We start from the raw sequence: 14893 nt of genomic DNA on the forward strand, positions 1-14893 counted from the left end.
AAGAATCAAAATAGGTAAGGGGAAAGGGATGACAACCAAGGGATGTTCAAAGTATACACCTGAAAAGGACACAGCCTCCCTCTTGATCCATTCAGAAAATAGAGATTTGGGAGGCAGAGGGGTACATAGAGAAATTAGTTCCTCATAAAAAATATTTCATATGGTACTTCTGTGCACATACAGAATCTGAGCCCTGATGACTTACGGAAACTTTATAGGGATGGACCTTCATGAGGAAGGGAGTAGTGGGACAAGAACTGATTGTTCACTCAATAGTTACTAGAAGGTATGTGTATGGCAGTAGGAGATGTACTGAATCACAGGGCAGAGACCAGCATAGCCACTAAGATCTATATATCTTGATGGCATACAATCCAAGTGGCATGAGAAATTCCTGCTATCCTCCTGAACATTAAATTCTCAATCTGTTCATAATGGATGGTGTTAATTAGGTAAGCAGTGGTTCAAAGGTCTCAAAGAACACCTTTCTACCTCTTCTTTCTGTCAATTTCAGTGATCTTGAGACGTGGGATAAAAGAGGCGGGGAAGTGTCCAAAGGGTATTCTTTGCAAAGGGAGCCCACAAAATATCCTTTAGAGGGAGAATTGGGAGTGAGGCAGAGGTGAAAATGGCTGTTTCTGTGCAATAATTGTTCCTCTTCACCATCAATAGCTCTACCTGCTTCAATGATTTGAGGACCACCAGAGGAAGTACAGAAATTCCACAGGGAAGGCAAGGGTAGTGGCAGCCACGGGAAGAGAGCAAGGAAGGGATAGGAGGCACAAACTTGTAGAAGGAGGGCACCAAGAATACATAGATCAGCAGTGGGTTTCTAAGAGGGGTCTGAATCCCCAAAAAATCTCCGTAAGGAGGGAAGGATAAAGCATGTAACGTTGTGTTTTTGAGCAGGAAAGGAATAGGAAATACCCTAACAACAGTAATAACAAGGAAAGCCATTCTACTTTAGGGGCCCATTAATTCCTACCTTTAGTATATATCCAACTATTTGGCTCCTCACCTTCACTCAGTCAAAAGACATACACACATACACACACACACACACACACACACACACACACACACACGTTTGTGCCATGGTCCTCTCTTTGGGAGCCCCAGTCCCCTGGGAATTGATATTTCTTGCTTATTCAGGCCTTCCCCTCCATCCCCGACATAAAAGAGCAACAGCATACAAAAGGCATTAAATAGACAATTAAATCACAAGGAATTAAATACAACTATCTTAAAGATTTATTAATGAAAAATACTTTACAAAAACAGTATGTTTGGCCCTAAAATAGTTTAGCTGACTCTGAGGGTTTACAATGGTGACTGTGCAAGTGGCAGTAATGGCTCTGCTGCTGAGGACAGGAAGGTGTGTTAGTGTGCCTGACTCCATCTGTTCAGAAGGGCAAATGTTACGTTGGCAGCTCTGCATTCTAGGCCTAAGGTGTCGGGGCACAGGGAAGGCTGACCGTTCATAATACCGGGGCAAACAGGCTGCCCTGAATGATGTGGTCAGGACCATGACCACACAGCTACATGTCCCTCTGAGGATGAGATATGGGGAGACAGAAGGTCAGGTAATAAGGATAGGTAAGTAAAAAAAAGAATAGAAGTTGGCAGTATACTAGGGAACACAGGATAAAGGCTCAGGTGCAGGTGGGGGCATAAAGGATCCAGGAATAAAATGGTGACCCTAAGATCCTAAGAAATGACTAGTGTCTGGGGTAATATGGATTCATCTGTAAAGTGGCTCAAATAGAGCCCAAACCGCAGTTGCTTCCTTTTGCTAGGTGAAAGAAAATTGGAATTTCAAATATTCCCTCTCAAAGAGCCAGGTCTTGTTAGGGGTTCCTTGTACCCCTAGGACACTGCCAACTCTTACGTCGAGATGAGACTAGCACAACCCTAGCAGGGATGCAGGGTGCCAGCTCCTCCACAGTACAGTTTAACAGAGAAGGCTGTGGTTCCAGGAAAGGGAAGGGGTGACCCTTACCACCTATTGTGCTGCAGGGCCCTTGCCCTTATCTGCTCTCTTCCAGGAGCATCTGCTAGAACAAATAGAAACTCCTCTCCCCCTGTTCTCCTGTGCCCAGATTGTGGGGCATAACTGCTTTGCCTCCAGTCATCATCAGGGGGCATATCTACTCTTCGAGGACCAGGGGCTCGAGACCCAGGAGTTGGACCCAAATTCCAAGCTGACCTCAGGGGTTCATGAAGATTGCTTGATGGTGGAGACACAGGGTGGGAGGATGAATGGAAAAGATCCCCCCAGGACTGAGCATGAGGAACCTGAAGGCCCTGGCGCCTTTCTGGTAGTGTGGCAGTGTGTGTCAGTTGAGGCGTGCACCCTGGAGTACTCAGGAATCTGGCCCCAATATGCTGGTTGGTCTCCGACCATGGTCCCCAAGAGGCATCTATTCTGGAAGGATGGGGGAGACTCTGGTAGTTCAGAGTCCTTCCTGTGTGCTTGACCCCCTGGCAAGTTTCACCCCTGTCACACATAGCCAGAAACTGCTGGACACTCCTCGAAGTTCCTGAAAAGAGAAAAAGAAATCCAAATATTAAGGATCTTCAGTAAACCATTCTCCTTCCCAGAGGATCATTCCTGGCTGTACCTCTCAACTCCCCACACCTCCAAGAGCATACACCTCAGGGGAAGAAGGCTAGCTTTGCTTTTAATTTCATTTTTAAGAATTCTTAATATACATCAAAATCAAGTCTCTTCCCTCCTACCTGGGTAAATGTTGCCATACTTCCACTTTACTCCACTATAATTCTTCCTCCACTCCCTCCCCAGGAATGGCTCCCTAATATTGCAAATGTATACTCAGTGTAACAACTCTACTCTTAGAGCCACCACTCCAAAACATCACTCTGCTTTTTTAATTTGGTACCTTCACTCTAGTTAATCTGTTTCTGCTTACATTCTTGCTCAGTCTCTGAGATCTCTTGTTTTTGTTCACACACTCCTACCACATATATAGTGTGGAATGCCTTTTCTACACATCAATTCCCCTTTACTTAAAAAAAAAAAACAAAACAGGGGCGCCTGGGTGGCGCAGTCGGTTAAACATCCGACTTCAGCCAGGTCACGATCTCGCGGCCCGTGAGTTCGAGCCCGCGTCAGGCTCTGGGCTGATGGCTCGGAGCCTGGAGCCTGTTTCCAATTCTGTGTCTCCCTCTCTCTCTGCCCCTCCCCCGTTCACGTTCTGTCTCTCTCTGTCCCAAAAATAAATAAAAACGTTGAAAAAAAAAATTAAAAAAAAAAAACAAAAAACATAATTTTTAAAAATCACTTCTAAAAAATACTTTACATTCTTTATTTTATAGCCCATCAACATCTGCAATATATTTTTATATGCATGCACATTCTGATTATTTCAGCTTTGAGCTCTTTAAGAACAGAGAGCTACCTTCTTTCTCCCCTATATTCACTATAACATTTAGTGCAGAACAGGCTGCACTAAAATACTGCCTGATGGATCAGATGCCCCTAACGACTGTCAAAGGGGGCTGGCTACCTGGCTGTTCCACTGAGTGATAGAAAGTTCATCTACCCAGAAGGTCTGCTTATCCAAACCTCCCTAAAATTTGGACACATATCAGCAATACTACTCTTCTGTTCTAGAACCACAACCACTCCCTGCCCCAAGGCATTTATATCTGTAAGCCAGGGTTTCGCAATCTCAACACTACTGATATTTTGAGCTGATACTATCTGTTGGGGGGTGGGGGTGGGTGTAGGTAAACTGCCCTGTGCTTTGTAGGATGTTTAGCAGCATCCTGGCTTCCACTTAATTGATGCCAGTTGTACCTCCTATTTCCCATTGAGAATCATTGCCTTAAGCTATAGATTCAGCCTCTTCATGTGGAAGAAAAGTAGCAAATCTTAATACAGAGGGTCAAAGAAAGCCAAAAGGATGCTACCCACCTTCCCTAGGATTGTCTGGGTCTGTATATATGGCACAGGTATTCCATACATAGGGTCTGTCCAGGTTTCCCATTCATTCCTTGTCCTCCTGACTATACCTCAGCTGAGATTCAGGGGATAGTAGGAGAGAAACTAGCTAATAGATGACACTTTTTGTTTTGGGAGGATCCTAAAGACTGAATATTAACTCCCCTTGGTCGCTTATAAGCTTATCATGATAGAGCCAGTTCAGTTTCTAAAGATCTAGACCAGAGCCCCCCAAATCAAAGAACCATGTTGCCCAAGTAATGATTCAATCACAATTCACCTAAACCAATGATTGATCTTAAAGTGGTAATTCATATCCCTTTACCACCCACCTTGGGACTCCCCCACCCCCAATAGGTATACTGATTTGATCTTTCTAGGTCATCCCTGAAAAGTACCACATTCTGGCACATAATATTAGATTTGGGGAGAGTTACCTGGGGGTCTATGGGGCTCCCCTGTCATGCTGGGCATCAAGACATCTGGGGACAGGAACTGTGGTTGGGGTGGGTAGAGTTGGGGACCAAGGAGAAACACAGGAGGGTCATGGATGACAGGGAGGGAAGAGGAGCTGGAACAACGGTGCCCGGTTTCCAAAGGCTTTTTCCTCGCATTTGATGAATCCTTATAGTGAGACAAGACAAAAAAACATAAAGATGAGGATTAACACACAGCAGGATATGGTTGGGTAAACACAGTGAGGCAAGCAGGGGGAGATGGAGGGGATTAGAGTACCCATTTGCCTAGCTCTGGAGAGGGACCCAATTGACTCACTCTTCCCATGAGCTCCTCTAGGGACATCCAGACCACTATGAAATGGAGACACAGAACTGCAGATCCTCTTCCTTTAACCTTTCTCATAGCCCTCACTTTCCCATTCTTTAATGCTAACAGTAGAATCAGACTGAGATAGAAATTTAAAAAGAGAAAAAATAGGAAAGAGAAAAAAAATCAGAAAGACTGAGAGACTGAAAAAGAAAATTCTATACTCTCTCTAAATATTGGGAACTAAAAATGTATCTCCTTAAATATACAATCAAGAATTCTGCTACTCCACCATCTCCCCCGTCACTGCTATAGTGCAGTCTCCTCTTTTGCCAGTCAAGTTTGTAACCACTGATGATTGTGTCAACGACTATACTCCACTAGTCATTCACTTTTGTGGCAAAGTCTCAGAAATAGCCCCTTTAATATTTGAAACACTAATATGTCCAAAATCAAACCAACATCATTCCAAACTCCACCTCCTGGTACCACATTTTCCTAAGTCACCTAGATTCAAATGCTGACATTGCCCTTGATTTCGCACTTCTCATTCACGATTCCTTTAGTTGCCTTTGTCAAGAACACTCATTTCTACCTATAGGTTTTATATTTAAACTCAACTGGACCACTCCCAACAGCCTCCAATCTGATCTTCCTATCCCAGCCTGCTACTTCCTCACTGTGGCCTGTTAAGTTCCTATGTGTAGCAATGGTGATGATCTTTCTCACTTTATCTCTACCATTCCTGTGCCTTTTTCACTGTAACTTTCTTAACTTTTCCCCAACACACCAACCTCATTCCAACTCAGAGCCTTTTCACTTTCTGTTTCTGTTACCTGGAATAGTCTTCCCATGGCTCACACCATCATATCACTGACGTCACTGATCAAATGTTACTTCCTTAGAGCTGATTTGCCTCACTACTGTATCAAAAGTAGCCCTGAAAATAACCACTATTACCTCTCTATTCCTTATCCCCTTGCTTTGTTCTATTCTTCTTGATCATACATTGTCTGGGGTTTACTTGTTTATTGTCTTTCTCTCCTGGTAGAATACATTTCTTTTTACTCCAGTATTCCCAGCACCCTGAATAGCACCTGGAACATTACAGGCACCTAATAAATAATATATTAAATAAAACAATCTATATACCAGTGTATCTTATTTCCTAACCAAGTTGTAAGCTATTCAAGGGCAAAATTTGTGTTATTTCATCAGTGTATGCTCAGAGCAACTACCACAGCATGGAACATAGGAAGCATTTACCATATGGCCTAAGGACCAAGTGCCAGTCCTCTCAGCATGTGACATAGCCAACTATTCCTTTATTCTGCACAGAAGAAGTGATGCCACGCTGGTTTCCCTTTTACCTCTCTGGTCCTCACTCCTTTTAGGGTTCTTCAGATAAACCATTTAAATATGATATTCATCAGAGATATATCCTTCTTATAATATTCTTTCCTTCTCCTCACAATATTCTTTCCCTCTTTTCAAAGGTTATGATTCTTGAATCTTGGTTTCAAGCTTTTATGTGTCACATCCAAAGGCCTACCAGATATCTCCACTCAAATATAGTATATCCAAAATTATACATATCTCTTCCCTCAAGTACATCATTGTCAACCAATAATTCCAGGTTATCATCCTTGATTCTCCTCTCCCCATATGAATCAGACACCAAGTCCCAATGATTTTTACTTCCTCTTTGGCTCTCCAACATGTCCACTTCTCTCTATGCTCCCAAACTTCGTACTGTGGTTCATGATATGACTCTTAGTTATATTCTTTCCAGTCTCATTTGTTAATTCTGTCCAACAGAGTCCTCGCCAGACTCTAATCCTGCCATACCAAATAAACTTTTAATTCAATGAATATCTGCTTGAAGTCCCTTTACAGACTATATTCATTTTACTTCCTTCAGGAAGCCTTCCCTGATCCCTCAAGTCTGGTTTAGATGTCCCTTCTATTATGCTTCCATAGCATTAAATCCTATCATTATAATTCTTTTATTTATCTGTCTCCCCAGGTAGACTGTAAGGGCCATGACAGCAGGGACTACATCCTGCTCACTCACCACTATATCCCCAGCACCAGGCACAATACCTGGAACATATGCTCAATAAGCATTTGTTTAAAAGAATGAGTCAGTGAATAAATAAATGGTATAGGAATCAGGAGAAAGAAAGCCAGCTCCCTAGAAGAGTAACAATTTGCTATTAAATTCACTAATAGTACATGAGAACAAATGTGAGGCAGAAAAGACCACCTTCCCCAAAAAGAATGGCAAGATGTTCACAGTTGTTTAGGAACTTATGAACAATAACTTGGAAAAAATGACTGCTGTTTGGGAGGGAAAGTGGATCTGAAGGACTAGTGGAACAGAGACTTGGTTTTCTCCATGTACCCTTTTGTACCTTTTTATTTTTATATCATGTATCTAAAAAAAAATTTTTTTTAATCTTTATCAAACTGACCTAGTGAACAAGCTTTAATGCACTAGAGCTTTGCATCCTAACCTCCATTGTAATGAAAACTCAATTTGCTTGGGCAAGTATGTGAAATTCTCAAAAGCATAATTTATAAAGCCAGCCACTGAAACTATCTGACTTTGTTGATCTCTGTTGACTTGGTTGTCCCTTTCACCTACAGATCACTGCATTAATTCCATATGAAAAGCCTCAAGGAGGAAGATTTTAAATCACTTTCCTTTTCTTGCCAAGCACATGCTTTATTTTAGCATGAAAGCATACTAGATCCCATTCAATCATATACTGGAGTGGGGAGGAAAAGGCAAAAAAAAAAATCTCATCCCATCTCTTCCCTTCCTTTGATTAGTACAATGGGTTTTGATCCAATCAGCAGCCATTGATTCTCAGACTTCTCTCAAGGCTAGTAGGACTCTTCTCACCCTAGGGAACCCTTTAATATGCCTTCCAGAACTGCTCTAGGGAAGGGACATCCCTCTGGGTTCTAACAAAATGTATGTCAATAAAGTAATGACTATGTGTCATCATTTTTGCCGAGTGCACATGGCTTTCCCCCAAATTACAGCTTTTAATTTCCCCTGCCCCTTCACATATAGTGTATTTTTACCTAGCAAAAGAAAGACAGTGCTCTGAATAGAGACCCTGATTCTACTTACAAAACTGTGGGAAGAGACTGGAGCCTCGTCCCTCTCTGAGACAACTGTGCCACTGAGACTGCGTGAGATGCGGTGAAAGTTCTCTGCACCGTACTGATCATCCTCCCCATACTCCCTGCTGGGGCCTCGGCAAGGTGCAGCCTTCAAACACACAGACATACAGAGGCAGACACAAAACACCAGACCTATGGTTTTCCCACAGACCCTGTCCCCAGGGGTATGGGAGAAAATAGGGTAAGACTCACTAGTACAGACCTGAATTAATGTATTTGAAAGGTAGTGGCCATATGACAATCTTTTCTCATTCAAAAGAAGCCCCATCATTAACCTTGTTCTCTTCTAACAGCCCCACATTACCATATTCCTGCTTTACCACCAACCCTACCAGTTATATCTTTCCACACTTCCTGTCCCAATGCACCTCCCCATGCCAGCACTTTAGGACCTGAGGCTGCTACCTGAGAAGCAGGCACTGTGCTGGCTTCATGGAGACTGTGCTCCATTTCTGCTGTTGGGGTCCTTGAGAGACCCAGGCCAGGGGCTGAGTGCAACCTCCTCCCCACACCATCTGCAGAGCCTGAGGAGGAAAACATAAATACAGGTTGAAGCCATCTCTTCTCCCGAAGCCTAACTTCAGCATGAGAGCAAGAAACTCAGTTCTTTTATCATGAAATAACAAATAAGCATCCCTAAATCCAGTGAAAGATGTACTCCTGAGATGTAGAAACAGGAGTTTCAGAATACGGATAGTTTCCTATAGGCCACAAGAGTCTCAGAACACAGGCTTTAAAGAACATTGTTATAGAAGGGGCTCTGTGGACAGACAACTGAATGTCCCCATCTTGCCTTGTTTCATTTATGTAAGCACAATCAGCTTTACTTCTCTCAGACTTACGCCCAAGACTTAAAATATATACAGAGGAAATTGTCCGACAAAGTTGTTCTCTAGAGCATCTGTGATGACAAAGGGAACATTATCTTCTGTCCAGTTAGAAATTGAAATGAACATAGTAATCATCTATCAAACCTCCTCATATTATATAACAGGAAAATGAGTTCCAGGGTCTGAAAGGTAGTAAGTAGATTAACCAGAATTAAAATTCAAGTCTCTTGATTTTCACTTCCTATTACTATGAGTAGGAGCTCTTCAACAATATTTTGTATGTGTAATGCTCTTTTATTTCCCCATTGGCTTCTCTCAAACACTAAATGCTTAAATTCTGAACCATTACTAAATGCTTATCTCTTCCTCAACATCTTGCTAGATTATTAAGAGCTGCTCCAAACTGGATATGTGACTCCCAAGGGGCTCGCCCCAATACAACTAATTAAGTCTTCCATTCTGAAAATGCACATGCCCTTGACCTACATTTGGTGTATATGTCTATCACCAATTCATATCTTGATTTGGTATTTTGATTCTAATATATGTATCTGGCTAAAGGAGGATATTCCTGATACTAATCTAAAAGATCAAGCTAAATATTACTTTTAGTATTTCCTGGTACTTAAATGCAGAGGTTCCAATACCACCTGAGACTCATCTAGGAGCTTTTAAAAATACAGATTCCTGTACCTCTCCACAGCCCTGCTGAATCAGAATCTTTGTGGTGTGGAGTCTGGGAATATTTCTTTTTAAAAGGTTCCCCAAGGGGCACCTGGCTGGCTCAGTCAGTGGAGCATATGACTCTGGATCTCAACGTTGTGAGTTGGGAGTAGAGATTACTTAAAAGTAAAATCTTTAAAAATCAATAAATAAAATAAAATAAAACAAAACAAAAGGATTTCCTGAAAAGCATAGGAGAATATCCTCAAACATTGTTGAAGAAAATTTGAAATGTTATAGTCTTCTTAAAAAGCTGTTTAGAAATATCCATTAAAAATGAAATATATTTACCCTTTTATCCAACAATCCTACTCCTGGGAATAAGAAGCAAAAATACCAGTTTACTGAGGCATTATTTAAAGTGGCCAAAAAATTAGAAATAAAGTAACACCCATTTATAGCAGGATGGCTAAATACACTATGGTATTTTCAATAACAAATATTGCCCAGGGGCACCTGGGTGGCTCAGGTGATAAAGCTTCTGACTTCAGCTCAGGCCATGATCTCACAGTTTTTGAGTTTGGCCCCACACACGTTGGGCTCTGTGCTGACAGCTTAGAGCCTGCTTCAGATTCTGTGTCTCCCTCTCTCTCTGCCCCTCCCCCTCTTGCACTCTGTCTCTGTCTCTCTCTCAAAAATAAATAAACATTTAAAAAAATTAAAAATATTGCCCAGCCACTAAAAATAATGAATTGAGTTAAACTAGATGACTTAGAGGGATTTTCATAAAGTATTGTTAAGTTAAAAGGGAAGAAATTGGGGCTTCTGGGTGGCTCAGTTGGCTAAGCACCTGACTCTTGATTTTGGCTCAGGTCATGATCTCCTGCTCATGAGATCAAACCCTGTGTTGGGCTCTGCACTGTGCACAGCCTGCTTGAGATTCTCTCTCTATCCCTCCCCTACTCATGTGCGCGCTCTCTCTCTCAAAATAAATAAATAAACTTAAAAAAGGGGGGGGGGGAATCTGTAATACTAACCCTAGGCAAAAAAACCAAAAAACCAAAAAACAAAAACGTATATTTAGGTCTACATAGGATTATATCAACAGAAAAATACAGAAATATGCACATTAGATTACTACCTGGGAAGGTGGAGGATAAAAGGCAGGAGGGACTCATGCAAGGGGATCAGAGATAAACAGAAAAATGTCTGTAATAAAAACAACATGTGTGCTGTCATCCCATTTATATAAAATTTTTTCTGTGTTTTTTTAAAAAACACTCCTCAGCTGACTCTGATGGGCAGCCAGATCTAAGAATTATAGCTGTAATGGTTAGAATTTGGTGCTCCTCAAGTAAAGTCAAGTGTGATTCCTAGACAAGGTGGTAGCCACTGGAACCTTCTGAAGGGAATAGACTTTTTTTTTCATTTTTTAAAGTTTATTTACTTATTTTGAGAGACAGAGACAGCAGAGTGGGGGAGGCGCAGAGAGAGAGAGAGAGAGAGAGAGAGAGAGAGAGAGAGAGAGAGAATCTCAAGCAGGCTCTGCACTGCCAGCACAGAGCACAACGTGGGCTTGAATTCATGAAACCGCGAGATCATGACCTGAGCTGAAACCAAGAGTTGGTCATTTAACTGACTGAGGCACCCATGTGCCCCTGGGAATAGACTAATTCTTTTAAAGATATTTCAGCAGAGGTGAAGGTGGCCACCTATAAGGAGCTGAGGGGATTTATGGATTTGACAGAAGGTAGGGTTAAGATGTACTGCTCAATAGTAACAAGAAGAAAGCCTACCAGACATCATGCACTTCCTGATATAGAAATACAAAGTACCATCTCTGAAATCTTATTTAAAAATATTGGTGGGGCGCCTGGGTGGCTCAGTCGGTTGAGTGACCGACTTCGGCTTAGGTCGTGATCTTGCAGTCTGTGAGTTCGAGCCCCGCGTCAGGCCCTGTGCTGACAGCTCAGAGACTGGAGCCTGCTTCAGATTCTGTGTCTCCCTCTCTCTCTGCCCCTCCCCCACTCATGCTCTGTCTCTCTCTCTCTCTCTCTCTGTCAAAAATAAACATTAAAATAAATAAATAAATAAATAAATAAATAAATAAATATTTTGGGGGTGACTGGCTGGCTCAGCCAGTAGAGGACATGACTCTTGATCTTGGGGTCATGAGTTCAAGCCCCACTTTGGGTGTAAAAATTACTTAAAAAAATAAAATCTTTTTTTTTTAATTTTTTTTTTAACGTTTATTTATTTTTGAGACAGAGAAAGACAGAGCATGAATGGGGGAGGGTCAGAGAGAGGGAGACACAGAATCTGCAACAGGCTCCAGGCTCTGAGCCGTCAGCACAGATCCCGACGCGGGGCTCAAACTCACGAACTGTGAGATCGCGACCTGAGCCGAAGTTGGACGCTTAACCGACTGAGCCACCCAGGCGCCCCCCCCAAAAAATAAAATCTTAAAAAAAATTGAACCTGATTTTAATTAAGCCTCTACCCCTAATTACCAGATCACAGAAAAACAGGGGCTAGAAGAACATGTTTTAAAAAAGAAAAAAACTACCAGAATATAATCAGTAAAATCTAGAATGTGGATTTGACAAATGACCAAATCTTCCATAAATAAATTACCAGACAAAAATTTTATAGGCTAAAAAAAGCCTTGAGACATATCAACCGAATGCAATGTGTAGATCTTGTTTGAATACTAATTTGAAATAAACCAAGTGTGAAAAGACATATATGGCACAATTGAGAAAACGTGAATACTGGCTAGTTACTATATTACATTAAGAAATTATTGTTAATTTTCTAGATATAATAAAATTATAGTTTTGCATTTAAAAAGAGGCACTATTTCTTAGAGATACATTCCATATTATGTATGGATGAAATGATATAATGTCTGGAATTTGCTTTAAAATAATCCAGTAGAGGAGTGCCTGGCTGGCTTAGTCAGTACAGCATGCAATTCTTAATCTCAGGGTCATGAATTCAGGCCCCACACTGGGTGTAGAGATTACTCAAGGAAATAAAAATAAAATAAAATAAAATGAGTAAATAAATAGATAGATATTAAAATAATCCAGTAGGCAGAGGCTATAGGTAAACCAGAATTGGCCATATGTTGATAACTGGCCAAGATAATCACTATGGAAGCTAGTCATAAGTAGCTAGGCATAAGTACTAGCTTATTGGACAGCTATTGTAACATTTACTCTTACTCATTACTTTTGAATATATTTGAAATTTTCCCTAACAAAAAGTTATTTTTTATTTTTAAGATAATGTCTGCCTAACTTCAAAATTCTATGAAATTTAGAATAGAGGTCAAGGACAATGTTTATATACAACTCTTTAGGAACTATAATCATGTCAAAATTAATCTGGTCACAAAACACCATACACCATAGGATTCCATTATATCATATGTCCAAAATAAACAAATATATAGCCAAAAACTAGATTAGAGGTTGCCTGAGGCTGGAGGAGAGAGGGGTAGGGGGGATAGGGAGTGACTACTAAGGGGAATAGGGCTTCTTTTTGGGGTGATTAAAACACTTTAAAACTGATTGTGGTGGGGCACTTGTGTGGCTCAGTTGGTTGAGCATCTGGCTCTTGATTTTGGTTCAGGTCATGATCTCATGGTTTGTGAAATTGAGCCCTGTGTCAGGCTCTGCATTGACAGCATGGAGCCTGCTTTGGATTCTCTATCTCCCTTTCCCTCTGCCCCTCCCCTGCTCACATTCTCTCTCTCAAAATAAATAAACTTAAAAAAAAAAAAAACTGATTGTGGTGATAGATGGGCATATATGTGAATATACTTAAACACTGAATTATACATATTAAGTAGGTGATTTGTATGATATGTAAATTATATATCAATAAGGCTTTTATATTTTTTTAAGTCATAAGTCAGAGAAAAACAAATACTATATGACCTCACTTTGTGGAGTCTAAAAAAAGCTAAATTCATTGAAATATAGAATGGTAGTTGAGGGGCACCTAGGTGGTTTAGTCAGTTGAGCATCCAACTCTTGATCTCAGCTTGGGTCTTGATCTCAGGGTTCTGAGTTTAAGCCCCGTCTGGGGCTCCATGCTGGACTTGAAGCCTACTTAAAAAAACAAAACAAAAGAATGGTAGTTGACATGGAGTGTGGGGGAAATGGGGAGATGTTGGTCAAAGGATATAATCTAATTAGAAGATGAATAAATTCTGGGGATCTAATGTACAGGATCATGACTATAGTTAACAATATTGTATTATTTACCTGAAAGGTGCTAATAGAATAGATCTTAAATGTTCTTACAAAGAAATTGCAATTATGTGTGGTGATGGTTGGGTTAACCAACCTTACTGTCGTTATCATTTCACATTATATATATGTCAAACCATCACATTGTACACCTTGACCTTACATGTCATTTGTAAATTATATGAATAAACCGGGGGCGGGGGGAGACATGCTTTGTAATTTGCTTTAGTAATTTGATGCTTAAAAAATGCTTTACAATAGGGGAGCCTGGGTCGCTCAGTCAGTTGAGCATACGACTCTTGGTTTGGCTCAGATCATGATCTCACCATTTGTGAGATCAAGCCCCAAGTGGGGCTCTATGCTGGCAGCCCAGAGCCTGCTTGGGATTTTCTCCGTACTCTTTCTCTGCCCCTCCCCCCGCCCTGAATAAATAAATATATTTTTAAAAATCTAAAAAAGAAAAAAATGCTTCACAGTAAGATAAAGAAGTACTCCCCTAAAGATATAGTCTATCATATACAGATCCTAATTGGCACTTTCCTTCATTACCTACTTCCTGATTTATTCCACCTGATCCCTTCTTTATGTTAATAAAGGCTAGTCTGGTTTGACAAGGATTTTAAGAACTGACTCATCAGATGGATATTTTAAATTAGTTTTTGTTCACTATTAAGCAAAAAAGTACTGTTGGGTACGTACTCTTTGAAATTGTTTACAGAAGTATAATCTTCCTGAAGGCTAATTTACCAGTCCATATCAAGAGATTTTTAAAAGTATTTAACCTTCAACTAGCTATTATCCTTGTAAAAATTTATTTGGAAGAGCTCATCAGGAATGTGCCCAAATACAAAGATATTCATCATCAGTTTATCTAAAAATTGGAAGAATTCTAAGCAAAGTATATAAAGTATCATAAAATTGTTGAATATATGATACATTCATATGCAGCATATTGTAGTCCTTGAAAGTGTTTCAAAAGAAAAATACTAATGGATATATTGTAAGACTATCATGGGAATAAACTATATACATATATTGTAACAATTTGCTTTTTATAAAAACAAAACAATATAAATATAAATACTAAATATAAATATATAGTATATATGCATAAAAAACAAAGCCAGAAGTAAACTCATGAAATTAATAGTGGGATTATCAATGATTTTTGTTAGTTTATATATTTTCAAAACTATCCACAATGAAAAATGTTCCTA

The 14893-nt window shown here is 40.3% G+C and overlaps 1 protein-coding gene across 17 annotated transcripts in view; it reads right to left on the reverse strand.

Moving 5' to 3' along the window:
• Positions 1 to 1228: 1228 nt before the first annotated feature.
• The window catches only part of USP54 (ubiquitin specific peptidase 54), a 133432-nt gene continuing 119767 nt past the window's right edge, over positions 1229 to 14893 (reverse strand). For 11 of the 17 annotated variants that reach the window (XM_043598039.1, XM_043598044.1, XM_043598041.1 and 8 more), the window contains 4 exons: positions 8330 to 8448; positions 7872 to 8012; positions 4402 to 4588; positions 1229 to 2540 (listed from right to left, as the gene is read on the reverse strand). In XM_043598039.1, the coding sequence (XP_043453974.1) occupies positions 1996 to 2540; positions 4402 to 4588; positions 7872 to 8012; positions 8330 to 8448 (992 nt within the window). In that variant the 3' untranslated portion in view covers positions 1229 to 1995. Of the gene's footprint in view, positions 2541 to 4401; positions 4589 to 7871; positions 8013 to 8329; positions 8449 to 14893 lie in introns of those variants that run through there. The other 6 variants (XM_043598053.1, XM_043598046.1, XM_043598045.1 and 3 more) reach the window with 3 other exon arrangements.

The sequence above is a fragment of the Prionailurus bengalensis genome, chromosome D2 (assembly GCF_016509475.1).
Source record: "Prionailurus bengalensis isolate Pbe53 chromosome D2, Fcat_Pben_1.1_paternal_pri, whole genome shotgun sequence".
Taxonomy (NCBI): Eukaryota; Metazoa; Chordata; class Mammalia; order Carnivora; family Felidae; genus Prionailurus; species Prionailurus bengalensis.